Source organism: Artemia sp. Qi Xiang Cuo, chromosome 20, assembly GCF_049724085.1.
Source record: "Artemia sp. Qi Xiang Cuo chromosome 20, ASM4972408v1, whole genome shotgun sequence".
Lineage (NCBI taxonomy): Eukaryota > Metazoa > Arthropoda > Branchiopoda > Anostraca > Artemiidae > Artemia > Artemia sp. Qi Xiang Cuo.
In genome coordinates, this window is record NC_142813.1 from 17069793 (window position 1) to 17090420 (window position 20628).

General features: G+C 35.4%; 1 protein-coding gene across 3 annotated transcripts in view; it reads left to right on the plus strand.

Moving 5' to 3' along the window:
* Window positions 1–14633: 14633 nt before the first annotated feature.
* The window catches only part of Nckx30C (solute carrier family 24 member Nckx30C), a 182628-nt gene continuing 176633 nt past the window's right edge, over window positions 14634–20628 (plus strand). For 2 of the 3 annotated variants that reach the window (XM_089106384.1, XM_089106386.1), the window contains exon 1: window positions 14634–15684. In XM_089106384.1, coding sequence (XP_088962510.1) covers window positions 14683–15684 — 1002 coding nt within the window. In that variant the 5' untranslated portion in view covers window positions 14634–14682. The remainder of the gene's footprint in view (window positions 15685–20628) is intronic. The other variant, XM_089106385.1, reaches the window with a different exon arrangement.

The window sequence follows — 20628 nt, forward strand, 5'->3', positions numbered from 1 at the left end:
GTATGGGTGTGTGTGTGTGTGTATGTTTTTGTGTGCACTTTTTATTGTTTGTTATTTTCAGTGATAGTGTGCATTTGTATTTTTTTGTGTGTGTGTGTGTGTGTTTTTATTTTTGTGTGTGTGTTTTTTTTTTGGCGTGTGTGTGTATGTTTTTGTGTGTGTGTGTGTGTGTGTGTGTGTGTGAGTTTTGTTTTTGTGTGTTTGTGTGTGTGTGTTAGTTTTTGTTTGCATGTAATAATTTGTGTGCATGTTAGTTTTCGTGTGCTTGTGTCAGTTTGTGTGTGTGTGTGTGTGTGTGTTAGTTTTTGTGTGTGTGTAAGTTTTGGAGTGTGTGTTTTAGTTTTAGTTTGTGTGTTTTTTTTTTCTTGTGTGTGTGTTTTTAAGTTTTTTTGTGTGTTTGTGTTCGTTTTTTTGTGTTTTTTTTAGTTTTCTTGTGTGTGATTAAGTTTTTGTGTGTGTGTGTAAGTTTTTGTGAGTGTGTGTAAGTTTTTGTGTTCATGTAAGTTTTTATTTTCATTTTTTTTTTCGTGTGCATGTGTTAGTTTTTTGTGTGTATGTGTGTGTGTGTGTGTTTGTGTGTGCGTAAGTTTTCGTGTGTGTGTGTGTGTAAGTTTGCGTGTGTGTGTGTGTGTAAGTTTTTGTGCGTGTGTGTAAGTTTTAGTGTGTGTGTAAGTTTTTGTGTACATGTAAGTTTTTGTGTGCATGTAAGTTTTTGCGTGTGGGTGTAAGTTTTTGCGTGCGTGTGTAAGTTTTTGTGTGTGTGTCAGTTTTTGTGTGTCTAAGCTTTTGTGTGTGTAAGTTTTGACGTGTGTGAGTGTAAGTTTTCGTGCGTGTGTGTGTGTGTAAGTTTTTGTGTGCATTTATGTTTTAGTTTGATTGTTTCAGTTTTTGTGTGTGTGTGTGTGTGTAAGTTTTTGTGTGTGTGTAAGTTTTTGTGTGTGTGTGTAAGTTTTTGTGCGTGTGTGTAAGTTGTGTGTGTGTGTGTTTAAGTTTTTGTGTGCATGTAAGTTTTTTTGTGCTTGTAAGTTTTTGAGTGTGTGTGTTAGTTTTTGTGTGTGTATGTTATTTTTTTTGTTTGTTATCTATTGTGTGGGTGTTTTATTTTTTGTGTGTGTTTGTAATTGTTGGTTTTTTTGTGTGTGTGTGTAATTTTTTTTTGTGTTGTTTTTTTAGTTTGTGTGTTTGTGTGTGTGTGTGTGTGTAATTTTTTTTGTTTGTTATTTTTGTAGTGTGTGTTTATGTTTTCGTGTGTGTGTGTGTGTAATTTATGTGTGTTTGTTTGTGTTTTTGTTATTTTGTGTGCGTGTGTTTGTGAGTTTTTGTTGTTTTCATTGTCTATTTTGTGTGTGTGTGTGTGTGTGCTTGTGTGTGTGTGTGTTATTTTGTGTGTGTGTGTAATTTTTTGCTTGTGTGTGTAAGTGTTCGTGTGTGTGTGTGTGTGTGATTTTTTTGTGTGTGTTTGTGTTTGATTGTATGTAATTTTGATAGTGCATTAAAGTTTTTGTGTGCTTGTTATTTATCGTGAGAATTTTTATTTTATTGTGTGTGTGTGTGTGTATTTTTGTGTGTGTGTGCAAGTTTTTGCGTGATTGTGTTAGTTTTAGTGTGTGTGTGTGTGTGTGAGTTTTGTGTGTGTGTGTGTGTGTGTGTGTGTGTGTGTGTGTGTGTAAGTTTTTGTGTGCATGTAAGTTTTTGTGTGCATGTAAGTTTTCATGTGCATGTGTAAGTTTTGTTTGTGTGTGTGTGTGTGTGTAAGTTTTTGTTTGTGTGTGTAAGTTTTGGCGTGTGTGTGTAAGTTTTCGTGTGTGTGTGTGTAAGTTATAATGTGTGTGTGTAAGTTTTTGTGTGTATGTATGTAAGTTATCGTGTGTGTGTGTAATTTTTCGTGTGTGTGTGTGTAAGTTTTTGTGTGTGGGTGTAAGATTTTGTGGGTGTGTGTAAGATTTTGTGTGAATGTAATTTTTTATGTGAATGTAAGTTATCGTGTGAATGTGTAAGTTTTTTTTTTGTGTGTGTGTGTGTGTGTGTGCGTAAGTTTTCGTGTGTGTGTGTGCGTAAGTTTTCGTGTGTGTGTGTAAGTTTTTGTGTGTGTGTAAGTTTTTGTGCGTGTTTGTAAGTTTTAGTGTGTGTGTTAGTTTTTGTGTGAATTTTAGTTTTTGTGTGCATGTAAGTTTGTGCGTGTGGGTGTAAGTTTTTGTGTGTGTGTGTGTGTGTAAGTTTTTGTGTGTCTAAGATTTTTTGTGTGTAAGTTTTGTAGTGTGTGTGTGTGTAAGTTTTCGTGTGTGTGTGTTTGTGTGTGTGTGTGTGTGTAAGTTTTTGTGTGCATGTAAGTTTTCGTGTGCATGTGTAAGTTTGTGTGTGTGTGTGTGTGTGTGTGTGTAAGTTTTTTTGTGTGTGTGAGTTTTTTTGTGTGTATGTGTTTGTTTTTGTGTGTGTGTGTGTGTGAGTTTTTGTGTGTGTGTGTTAGTTTTTGAGTGCATGTAAGTTTTTGTGTGCATATAAGTTTTTGCGTGTGGGTGTAAGTTTTTGTGTGTGCGTGTAAGTTTTTGTGTGTCTAAGCTTTTGTGTGTGGGTGTAAGTTTTTTGTGTGTGTGTGTAAGTTTGTGTGTGTGTGTGTGTGTGTTTAATTTTTTGTGTGTGTTAGTTTTTTGTGTGTGTGTTTGTGTGTGTGTGTTAGTTTGTGTATGTGTGTGTGTGTGTGTGTGTGTAAGTTTGTGTATGTGTGTGTGTGTGTGTGTGTGTGTGTGTGTAAGTGTTTGTGTGTGTAAGTTTTGGCGTGTGTGTGTAAGTTGTCGTGTGTGTGTATGTTTGTGTGTGTGTTTGTAAGTTTATGTGTGTGTGTGTGTGTAAGTCATTGTGTGTGTGTGTGAGTTTATGTGTGTGTCAGTTTTTGTGTGTGTGTAATTTTTTGTGTGTGTGTTATTTTTTTTGTGTGTGTTTTTTTTTTTGTGGGTTTATGTTTTGTGTGTGTGTGTAATTTTTTTTGTGTTATTTTGTTTTTGTGTGTGTGTGTGTTTTTGTGTGTGTGTAAGTTTTTGTGTGTGTGTAATTTTTTTTGTGTGTGTGTATGTTTTTTTGTTTGAGTGTGTTATTTTTTGTTTTTTTTTAAGTTTTTTGTGTGTGTGTATTTTTTTGTGTGTTTTTAAGTTTGTTTGTGTGTTTGAGTTTTTGTGTGTGTAAGTTTTTGTGTGTGTGTTAGTTTTTGTGTGTGTGTAAGTTTTTGTGTGTGTGTAAGTTTTTGTGTGTGTGTAAGTTTTTGTGTGTATTTGTAATTTTATTTTTGGGTGTTTGTGTTTGTGTGTGTGTAAGTTTGTTTGTGTGTGTGTGTAAGTTTTTGGGTGTATGTGTTAGTTTTTGTGTGTGTGTAAGTTTTTGTGTGTGTGTTAGCCTTTGTGTGTGTGTAAGTTTTTTTTGTGTGTGTTATTTTTTGTGTGTGTGTGTAAGTTTTTTGTGTGGGTGTAAGTTTTTTTGTGTGTGTAAGTTTTTATGTGTGTGTAAGTTTTTGTGTTTGTGTAAGTTTTTGTGTTTGTGTGTCAGTTTTTGTGTGTGTTTAAGTTTTGTGTGTGTGTAATTTTTTGTGTGTGTGTGTAAGTTTTTGTGTGTGTGTGTAAGTTTATGTTTGTGTGTGTAAGTTTTTGTTTTTGTGTAAGTTTTTGTGTGCGTGTAAGTTTTTTTGTGTGTGTGTGAGTTTTTGTGTGTGTGTCAGTTTTTTTGTGTGTGTAAGTTTTTGTGTGTGTGTGTGTAAGCTTTTGTGTGTGTGTGTGAGTTTTTGTGTGTGTACCCATATCAATTCTATTTTCCTAAAATAATATAAAAATTTCCTCTTCAATTCAGATTTTTTTCAAACAGATGAAAGAATTTAAAATACTGTTCTAAATTTTTCATAGAAGATAGAAAAGTTCAAGTTCTCTTCTGAATTTTACCAAAGAACATAATTCAATTCTAATTTCTCCAGAGAAAATAAAAAGCTTCCACTTCAGTTTTAAGTTCACCAAGACATGAAAAATTTAAAGTTCACTTCTAAATTTTTCCGTAGAAGATAGGAAAAGTTATACTATGATTCTGATTATTTTCCATTAAGATAAAAGTTTCACTTTAATTCTAAATTTTCTTAAATTCAATTCCGACGTTTCTCAAAGAGATGAAAAATTTTAAGTTCTGTTCCAAATATTTTCCCGGAAGAAGAAATGTTCAACTTCGATTCTGAATTTTCTCAAAGAAAATGAAGTATGTTATTGATCAATTCTATTTTCCTAAAATAATATAAAATTTTACACTTCAGTTCAAGTTTTTCTCAAAGATATTAAAAAATTTAAAATAATTTTCCAAATTTTTCATATAAGATATAAAAGTTCAAGTTCTCTTCTTAATTTTACCAAAGAACATAATTAAATTATAATTTCTCCAGATAAAATAAAAAGCTTCCACAGATTATTTTCCATGAAGATAAAAAGTTTCACTTTAATTCTAAATTTTCTTAAATTCAATTCCGACCTTTCTCAAAGAGATGAAAAAATTTAAAGTGCAGTTCTAAATTTTTCCGTAGAAGATAGAAAAATTTATACTATGATTGTGATTATTTTCCGTGTAGATGAAAAGTTTCACTTTAATTCTAAATTTTCTTAAATTCAGTTCTGACTTTTCACATAGAAATGAAAAAATTTAAAGTTCTGTTCCAAATTTTTCATTGAAGATAGGAAAAGTTATACTTTGATCGTTAATATTCAAGTTCTCTTCTTAATTTTACCAAAGAACATAATTCAATTATAATTTCTCCCGAGTAAATAAAAAACAAATTAAACTAGAACTCTTACAAAAAAAAGCGGTACATTCCTGTGGGACATTCCAGCTGCGCATCCCAGAGGTGCATCCCTGTGGCGCATCCCCTGTGGCACATCCCTGTAGTGCATCCCTGCAGCGCTTCCCTGCTGCGCTTCCCTGCGGCGCATCCCTGCGGCGCATCCCGGCGGCGCTTCCCTCGACCCGCGGCGCATCCCCCTGCGGCGCATTCCTGGCCCGCGGCGCTTCTCGGTCCCGGGGGACCTTTGAGGACCGGGGGGAGGGTCTCTGGGGTCCGGGGTGCCCTTGGGGGGTCCGGGGGCCCTTTGAGGACCAGAGGAGGGCCTTTGAGGGTCTGAGGAGGGCGTTTGGGGGGCTGGGGCTCTTTGGGAGCTTGGGGGGCCCTTTGAGGACCGGGGGCTTCCTTCGGGGTTGGGGTGGGGGATCGGAACCCTTTGGGGTTGGGGTAGGAGGATTGGAACCCTTTGGGGTTGGGTTAGAGGACCTCACAACACTGTTCAAATGAAACTTGTGTATTATAACGACCACAGAGTTTCAGAATTAAATTCTCTTCTAAAATCTCTTCAAAAATCATCTTTTAAAATGTCTCTAACTGTTTCGCCGAAATAATTCCATAACCTGTCTAAAACAGTTTCGCCCAAATAATCCCTAAACGTAATTTCAGCGTGTTCCCTTTGTTTTTGGCATCTCTGCGCTAATGCATTTCAAATTAATAAGAAACCTGATTCCCGCGCTAAAACAATTCATCGCTAAGATGTTTCTTGGAGAATTGTTTCCATGGCCTTTGGCTATTAATATCCTTTGGAGTTCGACCAAAAGAGTTGTTTCCGAGGCAAAGACATTAATGACTTGGATCTATTCCTGGAGAATCGTTTCTATGCGAAAATTTTTAAAGTCTGACAGATGATGTCATTGGTTGATTGATCTGTCAAGAAAGGGGAATTAATTTGTTGTTTCTAAGGGGAATTATTGATTCACGATAGGTGAATTGAGGTCGACAGCACAGGTGTTCCAAGGTCGATGTTGTTGTTGTTGCAAGTGCACGCTCTCAGCGAATGTCAAGGTCGATGTTGTTGTTGTTGACACACTTTGATTACGCAATCAATTTAGGTCATTGACCCCATTAACCACGTGTTCTCCCTAATGACTCTATGTCCATATATGGAGCCCCGTCCGTATTCTATGCCCATATAAGGAGCCCCGTCCGGAGTAACACCCCCCATTCTACTCATTGAAGCGTTATTGCCTTTCAAACAGTTCGTGGTAACGAACTGTAAGTAAGGGGCGAACCAGCCCAATTATATAATTTTGGTATTAATAGATATATCAAGAGAATAGGATTTTTATACTGATTTTACATATGTAAATTCCATCAAGTTTAGTGTTATCCGTCAAAAGTTACGAGCCTGAGAATATTTACCTTATTTTTTAAAAAGGGTAGAAACCCCCTTAAAAGTCATAGAATTTTAGTGATAACCCTAATGTATAGGTTTCAAGCTCCTATATTGCAAAATGTGGAATTTTCTATTTTTTGCCAGAAGAAAGATAACGGATGTGTGTCTTTTTGTTGTTTTTTTTCGTTTTTTTTCTTCCCTGTGGTCATCGTATCGACCTAGTGGTCCTAGAATATCGTGAAAGGGTTCATTCAAACGGAAATCAAAAGTTTTAATGCCCTTTTTATGTGACCAAAAAAATTAGAGGGCAAAATGGCCTCCTCCCACGCTCATTTTTCCCAAAGTTACCAGATCAAATTTTGAGATAGCAATTTTGTTCAGCATAGTCGAAAAATTGAATAACTATGTCTTTAGGTGTAAAATAGCCTCCCACAGTCCCCGGGGGAAGGGCTGAAAGTTATGAACTTTGCCCATTGTTTACACATAGTTTTTGTTATTGGAAAGTATACAGCCATTTTTTGGGGGGGGGATTACTCTTGAGGTGGATTTTTAAGGCGAGAGTCTTCCTTAGGGAGGTAAATTTCTAGGGAGTGAATACTTACTGAATACCCCTCCTCAATGCCTTACTCTTTATGCTAAGTTTAACTGTTTACTAAAATTAAAACACAGGGGCCATTTAATTAGAATAGGAAGCTTTTTAAAAGTGCTAACAGCTTTAGCGTAAAGAGCAACGTATCGAGGAGGGGGTAATATATATATATATATATATATATATATATATATATATATATATATATATATATATATATATATATATATATATATATATATATATATATATATATATATATATATATATATATATATATATATATATATATATATATATATATATATATATATATATATATATATATATATATATATATATATATATATATATATATATATATATATATATATATATATATATATATATATATATATATATATATATATATATATATATATATATATATATATATATATATATATATATATATATATATATATATATATATATATATATATATATATATATATATATATATATATATATATATATATATATATATATATATATATATATATATATATATATATAAAGATATATAAAGCTTTTTAAAAGTGCTAACAGCTTTAGCGTAAAGAGCAAGGTATCGAGGAGAAGGAAACCCTTCATATCCGGAATAAATCTGCCGAAATTAATATGCAATTTGTGTTTTAATTTTCATGTCCCCTCCTCAACGCCTCGCTCTTTACGATAATATATTACCTACTTTCTGTTGAAAAAACTTGTTTTTTTTTCCTACTACAGGCCAGTGGTTCTCAAACTTATTTAGACACTATACCCCCTTTAACCCACAACACATTTTAGGTTCCCCTTCTCAGTTACCGGTACAAAGTAAACTATAGCTAAAATATAAATAAAATGGGCTATAAATAAAATAAATAAAAGGCACTTCATATGGAAGGGGTCATCGTAGATGCTTCAAAGGGGGCTCATTTGATTGGAAATCGAGAGTTATAGTGGCCTTTTTAATAGTCAAAAATAATTGGAGGCTAACTAGCCCCCCACGCCCATCATTCCCCCAAACACATCCAATCAAAATTTTGAGATAGCCATTTTGGTCGGCGTAGTTGATTTCCAGATAGAAAATATATTTTTGAGGAGGATACTCCCCCAAAACCCTCAGGGCAAGGGTTTTAAGATATGCCCTGGGGGCATATAAGGTTTTTATAGAAGGCGTTTTCATAGAAACTTCAAAACATGCTTATTTGATTGGAAATTAAAGAACTAGTGCCCATTTTAATAGTCGAAAGTGATTGGAGAGTAACTAGCCCCCCTCCCCCCCACCCCCCTAATTTCCCCTCACCCATCGAATAAAAATTTTCATATAGTCAGTTTGTTAAGCGCAGTTGAGTTAAAGCTTGAAAAAGTCTTTTTGAGGAGGACAATCCCCCACATACCTCGGGACAAGGGTTTTAAGTTATGCCCCGGGGGCATATAAGGTTTTAATAGAGGGTGTTGCCGTAGAAACTTCAGAACAGGCTCATTCGATTCGAAATTAAAGGGCTAGTTCCCTTTTTAATAGTCAGAAATGATTGGAGGGCAACTAGCCCCCCCCACGCCCATCATTCCCCCAAACACATCCAATCAAAATTTTGAGATAGCCATGTTTTTCCGCGGAGTTGATTTCCAGATAGAAAATATATTTTTGAGGAGGATACTCCCCCACAACCCTCAGGGCAAGGGTTTTAAGTTATGCCATGGTGGCATATAAGGTTCTTATAGAAGGTGTTGTCGTAGAAACTTCAAAACAGGCTCATTCGATTGGAAATTAAAGCGCTAGTGTCCTTTCTAATGGTCGACATAGATTGGAGTGTAACTAGCCCCCCCCGCCCCCACGCGCATCATTTCCCCAAACGCATCCGATCAAAATTTTCAGATAGCCATTTTGTTCAGCGTAGTTGATTTCCAGATAGAAAATATGTTTTTGAGGAGGACACTCCCCCACAACCCTCACGGCAAGGGTTTTAAGTTATGCCCTGGGGGCATATAAGGTTTTTATAGAAGGCGTTGTGGTAGAAACTTCAAAACATGCTCATTCGATTGGAAATTAAAGGGCTAGTGTCATTTTTAATAGTCGAAAGTGTTTGGAGTGCAACTAGCCCCCCTCCCACCCCCACGCCCTTCATTTCCCAAAACACATCCAATCAAAATTTTCAGATAGCCATTTTGTTCAGCGTAGTTGATTTCCAGGTAAAAAATATGTTTTTGAGGATTACACTCCTTCAAAAACTTTAGGGAAAGGGTTTTAAGTTATGCCCTGGGGGCAGATAAGGTTATTACAGAAGGCGCTGTAATAAAAAATTCACATAGTTCTAAATCGAGTGGAACTTAAAGAGATCGAATCATTTTTTATAGTCAAAAAGGTTTGGATGGCAACTAGCCCCCCTCCCCCCCCCACGCCCCTCATTTCCCCAAACACATCCAATCAAAACTTTCAGATAGCCATTTTGTTCAGCGTAGTTGCTTTCCAGATAAAAAATATATTTTTGAGGAGGACACTCCCCCAAAATCCTCAGGGCAAGGGTTTTAAGTTATGCCCTGGGGGCATATAAGGTTTTTATAGAACGTGTTGTCGTAGAAACTTCAAAACAGTCTCATTCGATTAGAAATTAAAGAGCTAGTGCCCTTTTTAACAGTTGAAAGTGATTGGAGTGTAACTAACCCCCCTCTCACGCACACCTCTCCCCCAAACACATCCAATCAAAGTTTTGAGACAGCCATTTTATTAAACGTAGTTTTAAGTTCTGGAAATTAGGTCTTTGAGGATGACAACTCCCCCACAGCCGTCAGGGCAAGGGTTGTAATTTAAGGATTCTCCGAATCCTTCCCATTATTTCTTATGGAAGGGATGCTTGTATAAACTTTGGAGAGGTTTCATTTGACTGAAAATTGAAAGTTCTTGTTCACTTTTTAAGAGTCAAAAGAGATTGGAGGGTGACTAGCCTCCCCCCCTCCATGCCCTAAATGCATCAGGTAGAAATTTTAAGATAGGCATTTTGTTAAAATATTTCAAAGTTCTGATAACAAAAAACTCCGGTGTCGACACAGCCCACCAGGGCCCGGGAGTAGGCGTTGTAAGTTATGCCCTGGGGCATAATTTATTAAAGGGGGTTTTTAACTTATGGGAAGGGGTTTTGTATGGGAAGAACACATTGGAAATCTATTATAATTATCCAATTATAAGGTTAAAATACATACTCTGAGATTGATGTAAAATTGCTTTGGTACACAAAATCCTATTAAGGTCAATTAAAAACAGTAATGATACCTTTGTGTCAGCAAGTTAAATGGTCTAAACCCCCTTATTGGGGCTATTTTTCAATCCATTCATTGTTGTCAATCGCTGTCCACAAGTTATGCAAGCTGTTTATTGTTCATATATAAGGTTTTTATCAAAGAGGTAATCGTACAGACTTTGAAAAAAACCTCATTCGATTTAAATTGAAAGTTCTAGATCCGTTTTTAAAAGTCAAGAATAATCGGACACTAAGCACCCCCCATGCCATTAAAACTTGAAACTTTTTGTGATCAAAAATGAACAAAAATTAATTTAAAAAAAAACTGTCCGAAAAATATTTTTTTCAAAGAAAAGTGAAGGCCATTTTAAACTTAAGCTCAGGAGATACAAATACCTGTTAAAATTCAAACTCAAAACGACCAGAAATTACTATTAAAGAATAAATGGAACCCAAAACGAACAGAAATTAAACAAACAATCATAGCAAAAAAAATACAACAAGTAATAATATAAATGAATAAATAGATCTTAAAGCGAGTAATGTTTAGATTGAATATGAAAATCAAGCTTAAAACGAAAACAGATATTTTGCTATTAAAGTATAAATGGAACTTAAAACGAACAGAAGTTAAATAACAATCAACGCGAACAAACATACAATATATTTTAATGTAAATGAATAAATAAATTTTAAAACGAGTGAAACTTAAATTGAATATGCAAATCAATATTCAACCGAATAAAAGTAACTACTAACAAGATTGTAGGTTATACCTCACTGCAGAAGCATAAAACCTACTGCGTCATTGGTACTTTACTTAAAAGGTATTATTTTAAAAATGTTTTCTCTTGTACTTTATATTAAAGGTAAATATTAAAATTCCAGTAAAATTTTGAACTGATGAGCTTTTAGCAATTAATATCATTATGCATCAAATATTCAGTTTAACTTATTAGATCTTTTCAAGATTAGTCAAGGCAAATATAGTTTCACTACAATCAAAATTTGGATACTGCCCCCTTCTTTAACTGTAAAAACTTAAAGCCTTCTGCGTCATTGGTGCTTCTGAAAACGAATTACTCGTATATTACAAATTTATTATTTTCCAGTTCTTACAGCATTGAAAATGAAAATAAAATTACAGTGAAAAAAAAATCTTGTAATCATGGATCTTTCAATAATTAATATTATCATGGGTCTAATTCTCAATCTTATTTGGTTTATACTTTCCAAGACTGTTCAAGACACACATAGTTTTGCCATGCGTTTGTAACTCCGCCATTTTCACTAAAACTTAATATTGGTTTGTTAAGAAACATTCTATAGCTTCTAGGTATTTTATTTGAGCGGAAAACTGCACCTCAAACTTTGTGGAACATGTATTTTCTTGCATGAAACACCAAAATATAATAAAATGTCAAGTTTTGGAGTGTTCCACTACTCGCAAGCAAGTGCCATTGGCATTTTTGAATCCGCATGGTCAATATAGGGGGTGGAGGGTAGGCTAATTATCGTAGCAGCCCCATTCCGTCGTTGTATGATTCACACTTTCAACACCTGGCGTCCGGATTATCATATAATCTACCAAGCATACAACTATCCCAAATCAGTATCAATAAATAAATGAAACCCAAAACAGAACAAAAATTATAATAAATATTAGAGTCAAACTCAAAACGAGCATAAATTAATATGAGTAGGGTTCAAAAACCCTATGCTTTCTAAAAACCAGAATATAATTTTTACTTTACTCAAAAAAAATTCAAATGAGTTTACCGAAAAAAAATGTGCATTGTCAATTTAATATACATGTGCTGATATTTATTCCCTAAAATCTTAATTAATGGAAGAATTGTTTTCAGTAAAGCGCCAATGACGCAATAGGTTTTAGGCTTCTGCAGTGAGGCGATACCCAAACTCTTTTTTGTAGTTCTTTCTATTCGATTCAGACTTGATTTGCATATTCAATATAAGTTTCACTCGTTTTAAGATTTATTTATTCATTTACATTAGTATATATTGTATATTTGTTCGCATTGGTTGTTATTTAATTTCTGCTCGTTTTAAGTTTTATTCATGCTTTGATATCAAAACATTTGTTTTTGTTTTAAGCTTGATTTTCATATTCAATCCAAGCATTACTCGCGTTAAGATCTATCTATTCATTTATATTATTACTTGTTGTATGTTTTTTGCTATGATTGTTTGTTTAATTTCTGTTCGTTTTGGGTTTCATTTATTCTTTAATAGTAATTTCTGGTCGTTTTGAGTTTGAATTTTAACAGGTATTTGTATCTCCTGAGCTTAAGTTTAAAATGGCCTTTACTTTTCTTTGAAAAACTTATTTTTCGGACAGTTTTTTTTTTAATTAATTCACACTCAAAATCAACGGCTCTTGTGTTTGAGAAGTCTTTCCTAAGGAAACAGGACAGAAAGTCAAAATATAGCATAAAGAGAGAAGGCTGAGATAGGGGCATCCCCCCACATATACAGAATAATTTCTGTTCCTTTTAAGCTTGACTGTTGTCTCTTACTTTTAGTTGAAAAAACTTTTTTTTTCAAATTAATTTCTGGCTGTTTTTCAAATTGCGCCAAGAAATCCCGTTCCCTCCCCCCCCCCCCCCGTGTAGTGTTTCTCCTGGAAAATTCCACCGTAAGCCTTTGTCCCCTCTGAAAATTCTCTCCGTGGAATATCCTCCTTTCCCGCATACAGAAAATTACCCCAAAAAATTTCGGTATATTTCCCTAAGACAAATATTACATGTGAACAACCGTGGCAAATTCGTAACTTATTTTCATTCCCCCATGAAATATGGAGGATCATGTCATCACCAAAAACACAGTTGTTGGACCATTAAACTATAATGAATTAAATGGCTACATTAAAATTTGGGTCGGATATATTTGGGGGAAAATGGGCCTGGGAGGGAGGCTAGATCCCGTCGAATCTTTTTGGTCACTTAAAGTGAAACTTTTGGTTTCCGTTCAAATGAGCTCTCTTCCGATCTTCTAGAGCTATTAGTTCGATACGATCACCCCTGGGAAAAAATAACGAATAAGTACGCATACATGATCTTCTTCTGCTAAAAAATACATAATTCCACATTTTTGTAGATAGGATCTTAAAACCCCTATTGTAGAGTTTTCTGGTGTATTGAATCTGATGATGTGATTTTCCTTATTATCGCTTGACATTTTCGTGGGGGTTTCTCCTTTTTTTTCGAAAATTAGGCACATTTTAAAATATTGTTAGGGGTTTTTCAAGGTTAATATTTCCAATAAATCTTTTTTGTAGGGATGTTCCCTATGGACACCGACAGAGAAGCCCGGAGTAATGGCCCCAAAAGACAAGAACACATTAGACAATGTATGTAAATAGGAAAGTGAAAAATATTCCCATTAAAGTCTTGGTGAAAACAAAGCTCCTGGCTGCACTATCCTCACCCCTTTGTAAATTTCCTGGATAATTTTTTGATGCATCTTTTTTGCTGGCAAGCGCGTGAATTTAACCTATTATGTTGGACAGAAAAAGATCACCGGTAACAAGAGGGTAAAATTACCCTGAAGTACACATACTGCAGACATAATCCAATAATGTTCTCGAGAACTAAATTGGATTAGAAATCAATTTTTACCCCCTCCCTCCCAACTTTAGAAGAAAAAATGACGCTTTTTGTATATCTAAAGGCTAATGGGAGTCGAACTCTCCCCCCCCTATTTAAAAAATATCAATCAGCCCTCCTCAATAGTGTCTGTTGTGCAACTGCATACCACTGTAAATAATTTTTCAAGCTTTAGGTGAATCCACTTAGTTAAATGAAGCATTAAAAAAACATCCATTTTAATAATTTATTTCGGATGGACTACCTCCATCTTTGGGAACGAATGTGCTTTGGTGCAGCATTACTGCCTCTGAAGTTGGAAAGCTCAGTGCACAGTTTTTGTACTTTTAGTTGGATTAACTATCACAAAATTTTCACTCGATATCTTTTTCGAACCCTTTGGGACAAAATTGCCATTTCACGCAGCAAGATGACAGAAAGCACCTGTTTAAACCTTTTCCGCTACTTAAAAATGGCATCAGAACCTTCAATCAATTTTCTCTCTAATGAACCTTCTCCCAAAATTCTAGGTCCGTCCATTTGATACAATCATCCCTGGGGGTGGAAAAATAAACAAAGAAACAAAAATGCTGAAAGTATTGGTGTAATTTTCATCAAGATCATCCGAGGGCCTCTTATTCGGTATGCACTATGTCCAGCCATTTTATATAGCCTAGAACTTTAAATTGAGCTTATTTTAACATGTATTTTGAACTTATTGCATTCTGACTTGGGATAAAAGAAAATTTTACCCAGTTTTTCAAATTTCTTTTATTGGAAATTTCTTGATAAATGCCAATAGCATTTCCTTGGGAAAAAATATTTAAATCGATCGGTTTCTAACAAGAACGAGAGTGATACGATTACTGGATTTTCAAGCGGCTGCGCCTCCCCTTTTCTTCGATTTGGATAGCTTGAGGGACAAATTTCCTTCAAAGAGATCAGTTCTTTTGCTTTAGCAGTGCATTCCAGTACACTATGGAAAGAAAATCCTTAAAAAATTTTCGTACTACTAAAGTAAACAGATAATAATCATGGTGATCAAAAAGCGCAAATCCGCACGTATTGCGGATCTTTGCATGAATGACCCTAGCTTTCTTGCTGCTCTTATTGGAACCTTTTTTGTTTATATTATTGCTTTATGCTCATTCTTGAACCTGAATAAAACACTTTCTAAATCTTCTGTTGGAGTAGAACAAGAGGCCTTAAATCCTGGAATTATGCATCAAAAGCCGCAAAATGAGCCCACCATACGGGAGTTTGATGTTTTTGAAAGACAGATGGATGTCCGAAGCTACAAAGGTCCCATGGCTGATTTAATTTTAGAGAAAATGCTCGGCAAACCTTTAGGATTTGAGAACGAGCAAAATATTTATTATAGGGATCTAATCCCTGGACGAAGAGTAATTAGGTCGTTAGAGGAAATAGTAAACAAAAACGAGTCTGTGAAAGATCCACTCTTTCCTGCCGACTTCTTTACACTAGAACAACGAAAACAAGGTGCTGTGATATTTCATATTCTTGGAGTCGTGTACATGTTCATCGCGCTGGCCATTGTTTGCGATGAATTTTTTGTACCATCTCTTGAGGTAATCATTGAAAGATTTGGAATTCCAGATGACGTTGCCGGTGCCACATTTATGGCAGCTGGTGGCTCAGCACCAGAACTTTTTACGAGTGTCATCGGGGTATTTGTCTCATTTGATGATGTTGGTATAGGTACCATTGTTGGCTCAGCAGTTTTTAACATTTTATTTGTGATTGGAATGTGTGCTTTATTCAGTCGAACAGTGTTAACGTTAACATGGTGGCCCCTATTCAGGGATTGTACATTTTATAGCATTGCCTTGGTTACTTTAGTAGGATTTTTTCTAGACAATTATATATATTGGTGGGAAGCTCTATTACTTCTTGGAATTTACGCTACTTATGTCACTTTTATGAAGTTTAATGCCACTCTTGAAAGAGCAGTCAAGCGAGTCATATATAAGAACAAAATCCCACGGATAAGCAGTGCTGATGCATTGGTGAGTCATGTAAGTCTTACTTTTTCTTTTGTTTCCTCCCTATTGTACTTTAGATTTTCACTCTCCCTTCGTATTTATTCCAGCACTTTGTAGAAGCTACATTCTTAAAATAAAATATATCAAATCCAGAATTTGAATAGTAAAAAATAGTAACAGAATTATATTATTCCCATCTAGACATTTTGTTTTGTTTTTAAAGTCCTTATTCATGCTCCTTGTGATAGTAATTAAGTCCATCTCACACGTGGCCTTTGAATGATATGGATATATGGTCGTCTTTATGTTACACGCACAGGTGGTATATGACTTGTTTCACTGCATACAAGACTTTCTTGATCTCAGGTCCAACAATCAAAATTTTGCATATTTTCTTAAAGAAACTAAATAAGAGATACCCCAAGACTAAGAATTAACAGCTTGAAGAGAAAACAAGGTGGTTGTTATCATAGGCAGCGCGCTAGCGCTGCCTAAGTAAAGAACGATGTGGGCACAATGTGTTGTTTTGTTGTTTTTTTCCTCCATACCCGAGCACTTCGTATAGAAGGAGTTGTCGTAGAAAGTTCGAAAGGGGCTCATTCGATTGGAAATTTGAGTGGCTAGTGCCCTTTTTAATAGTTGAAAGTGATTCGAGGGCAACTAGCCCCCCCACGCCCATCATTCCCCCAAACACATCCAATCAAAATTTTGAGATAGCCATTTTGTCCAGCGTAGTTGATTTCCTGACAGAAAATATGTTTTTAAGGAGGACACTTCCCTACAACCCTCGGGGCAAGGGTTTTAAGTTATGCCTTGGGGGTATATAAGGTTTTTATAGAAGTCGTTGTCGTATAAACTTCAAAAAAGGCTCATTCGATTGGAAATTCAAAGGGCTAGTGCCTTTTTAATAGTCAAAAGTGATTGGAAGGCAACTAGCCCCCCCCCGCCCATCAGTCCCCCAAAAACATCCAATCAAAATTTTGAGATAGCCATTTTGTTCAGCGTAGTTGATTTTCAGATAGAAAATATGTTTTGAGGAGGACACTTCCCTAAAACCCTCGGGACAAGGGTTTTAAGTTATGCACTGGGGGTATATAAGGTTTTTATATAAGGCGTTGTCGTAGAAACTTCAAGAAAGGTTGATTCGATTTGAAATTCAAAGGGCTAGTACCCTTTTCTAATAGTCAAAAGTGATTGGACGGCAAATAGCCCCCCACCTCACGTCCATCATTCCCCCTAACACATCCAATCAAATATTTTTAGATAGCCACTCTGTTCAGCGTAAATGATTTTCAGATAGAAAATATGTTTTCGATGAGGACACTCCCCCACAACCCTCAGGGCAAGGGTTTTAAGTTTTACCCTGGGGGCATATAAGGTTTTTATAGAAGGCGTTGTAGTAGAAACTTCAAAAAAGGCTCATTCGATTGGAAATTCAAAGGACTAGTGCCCTTTTAATAGTCGAAAGTGATTTGAGGGCAACTAGCCCCCCCACGCCCATCATTCCCCCAAACACATCCAGTCAAAATTCTGATATAGCCATATCGTTCAGCGCAGTTGATTTCCAGATAGAAAATTTGTTTTTGAGGAGGACACTCCCCCACAACCCTCGGGGCAAGGGTTTTGTGTTATGCCCTGGGGGCATATGAGGTTTTTATAGAAGGCGTTGTCGAAGAAACTTCAAAACAGGCTCTGTCGATTGGAAACTCAAAGTGCTAGTAGCCTTTTTAATAGTCGACAGTGATTGGAGGGCAACTAGCCCCCTTCCCTTCCCATCATTCCGCCAAACACATCCAATCAAAATTTTGAGATAGCCATTTTGTTCAGCGTAGTTGATTTTCGAATAGAATTTTTTTTTAGGTGGACACTCCCCCACAATCCTCAGGGCAAGGGTTTTAAGTTATGCCCTGGGGGTATATAAGGTTTTTAAAGAAGGCATCGTCGTAGAAACTTCAATAAAAGCTCATTTGACTGGATATTCAAAGGCCTAGTGCCCTTTTTAATAGTCGAAAGTGATTGGAGGGCAACTAGCCCCCCCCCCCAAACCCATCATTCCCCTAAACAAATCCAATAAAAATTTTAGATAGCCATTTTGTTCGGGGAGTTGAAAATAATTTTAAGGAGGAAACTCCCCCAAAACCCTCAGGGCAAGGATTATAAGTTATGCCCTGGGGGCATATAAGGTTTTTATTGAAATTTTTGTCGTAGAAACTTGAAAAAGGGCTCATTCGATTTGAAATTCAAAGGACTAGTACCCTTTTTAATAGTCAAAAGTGATTTGAGGGCAACTAACCCCCCTCTCACGCCCAGCTTTTCCCCAAACACATCCAATCAAAATTTTTAGATAGCCATTTTATTCAACGTAGTTAAAAGATTTGGAAATTAGATCTTTAAGGATGACATCCCCTCCCCCCACAGCTCTCAGGGCAGGAGTTGTAAGTTATACCCAGGGGGCATATAAATTTTTTATTGAAAGCGTTGACGTAGAAACTTTAAAAGGGCTCATTCAATTGGAAATTCAAAGGACTAGTGGCTTTTTTAATTGTTGAAAGTGATTGGATAGCGACCAACACCCGTCTCACGCCCACCGTTTTCCCAAACACATACAATCAAAATTTTGAGATATCCATTTTGTTCAACGTAGTTGAAGGTTCTAGAAATTAGGTATTTTAGGATGATAAACCCCAGTAAAGTGCAAATTTTGTTCTGGCCTTGGGAGGGCATAGGGGGTTTTGCGCCCAACTTATGTTAATTTCTGCTTGTTTTGAGTTTGACTCGGTTAATTATTGTAATTTCTGTTCGTTTTGGGTTTCATTTACTTATCAATACTGATTTGTGGTAGTTTCACGCTTGGTAGATTATTTGATTTGAGTTTTGCTCATTTTTTGTTTAATGGAGTTCTTTACTTTTCTTTGAAAAACTTATTTTGTGGAAAAAGTTTTTTCAATTAATATGCAAAAAGAGTATTTCGAAATAACTTTGTCTAACTCCCAAACCGACTAACGCCAAAATTTACTTTAATTCAGTATCAACCAAGGCCGTATTCAGTGGAGAGGGGGGAAGGGATTTGGGGGTTTGACCCTCCTCCCTAAAAGAAATGTTTTTCGACCCGTAAAAACTTAACAAAAATGCATATAGTTTTTTATAAGTTTTCAAGTATTTTTTTGAAAGGGCCATCCGAAAAAATACCCCCCACCCCTCAAACGGAAACCCTGTATACGGGCTCATTTTCAGTGTAGATTTTCCCCACAGTTGGTTAAACATGTTTAATGAACTTGGAATCTTCATAAGACCTGATTTACTTTTTTTGTGTGATTAAACTTTTCTCTGATAATTGTTTACTTAATTTTATATTTCAAATTAACACAATTTTGACTTTTCTAAGGTAACTAGGATATTCTTAAAAAGTATGTTCCCTCTATCACAGCTGGTGCCATAATTTGATATCAACCAATTTTTATGAGTGCATCAAGATATAAATGTTTAGCGACAAATCTGGTTGCCGGCAATTTGTGGAAACATGTGGCTCAGCTTGCAATTTTTGAAATTATTTCCTAAAATATAAACAAGGTAATTATTTAAAGTTCCAAAACAAACATAAATATCATATATAAAACTGTAAATCAAAGATACAGTCAACAATTGTTTTTAGATAAATTAATAAAAAAACTTTCTGAAAAACAAGTTTAAAAAAAATAAATAACTAGATTAATAATTCAGATGAGCAGAAATGATGCCCTTTTGATAAATCCAATTAAAGAAGACAAGAAATTACCACCAAAGAATAAATTAAACCCAAACAAACAGAAATTGAAATAATCACATTAAACATAAAGACAAAAGAAACTGATATACATGAGTAAATAAATCCTAAAACGGGAAAGTTCACTGTGTCATTTACGTTTTGTTGAAACCTATATGTATTATTAACAGTGAACTTTTATTTTCACAAAAATCAAATAAAAATAAAATCAGCATAATAATCAAGATGACTGAAAAGAACTAATGAAAAAAACTAAATAGTCGATATATAAGGATATCAATTAATGATATGAATTATTATTAATATATAATGAGTCAACTGCATAATTTTCAACTGCTTGACCCGTCGGCTGTGTGCGTTCATGTTATTTCTTTTGACAACCAGCATACACTTAGCGTTTCTTAAGTTTTTTTTTAGTATCCCCTCAAAGCCTCCTGTAAGTTCCACTTTCATACTTTAAACTTCTTTTTACACTAAGGATCAAGCATGCCCTCCATTTTCCAAAAACAAACCTTATATGGTAAACAAACGGCAACTTGCAAAACTTACATACCCTGCCCGAGGGGCTGTAGAGGGTCACGTCATCCCCATGAGCATTGTTATTTGACCTTTTGAACAAAATAGTTATTTTAAAATCTTGATCAGAGGCGTTTGGGTGAAGGGCGGGGGGGCTTGTTGCCCTCCAATCACATTTGAATCTTAAAAAGGCCACTAAAATATCCAATATCCAATATAATATTTCAATATCAATTCTAATGAGCCTCTCCAAAGTTTCTATGACCACTTCTTTCATATGAAGTGGCTCTGGAAACCAAATACTACATTGAAGCCTTCTGGCTGTTTACTACATGCAGCGCTTGCACATCGCCTCTAATGAATCTACAAGCCTTGCTTTGATTTTTCGGAAACTGTAATCCTTCAATGAATTAAATCCAATAGCAACGTTCTCTAATTTTATTTCTTTGTTCTATGGGGTTCATCAATAGCTAATGGTAAAACTTTCTGCCGACCCACAAAAAGACCTGTTAACGAAAATTACTGGTTATGATTCTTCACAAGGGGGGAGTTGTACTTGACTTGAGGAGAGGTGGCAGAGGGGAGAGGTCTAGAGAATTTGGTTTCTATAAGCTCTTATTGGACTAGAATTTATTTCTCTTCTGAAGTGGTGATGCAGACCAAAACAAAACATGCACACCAAGCTTATCAAAATAGCA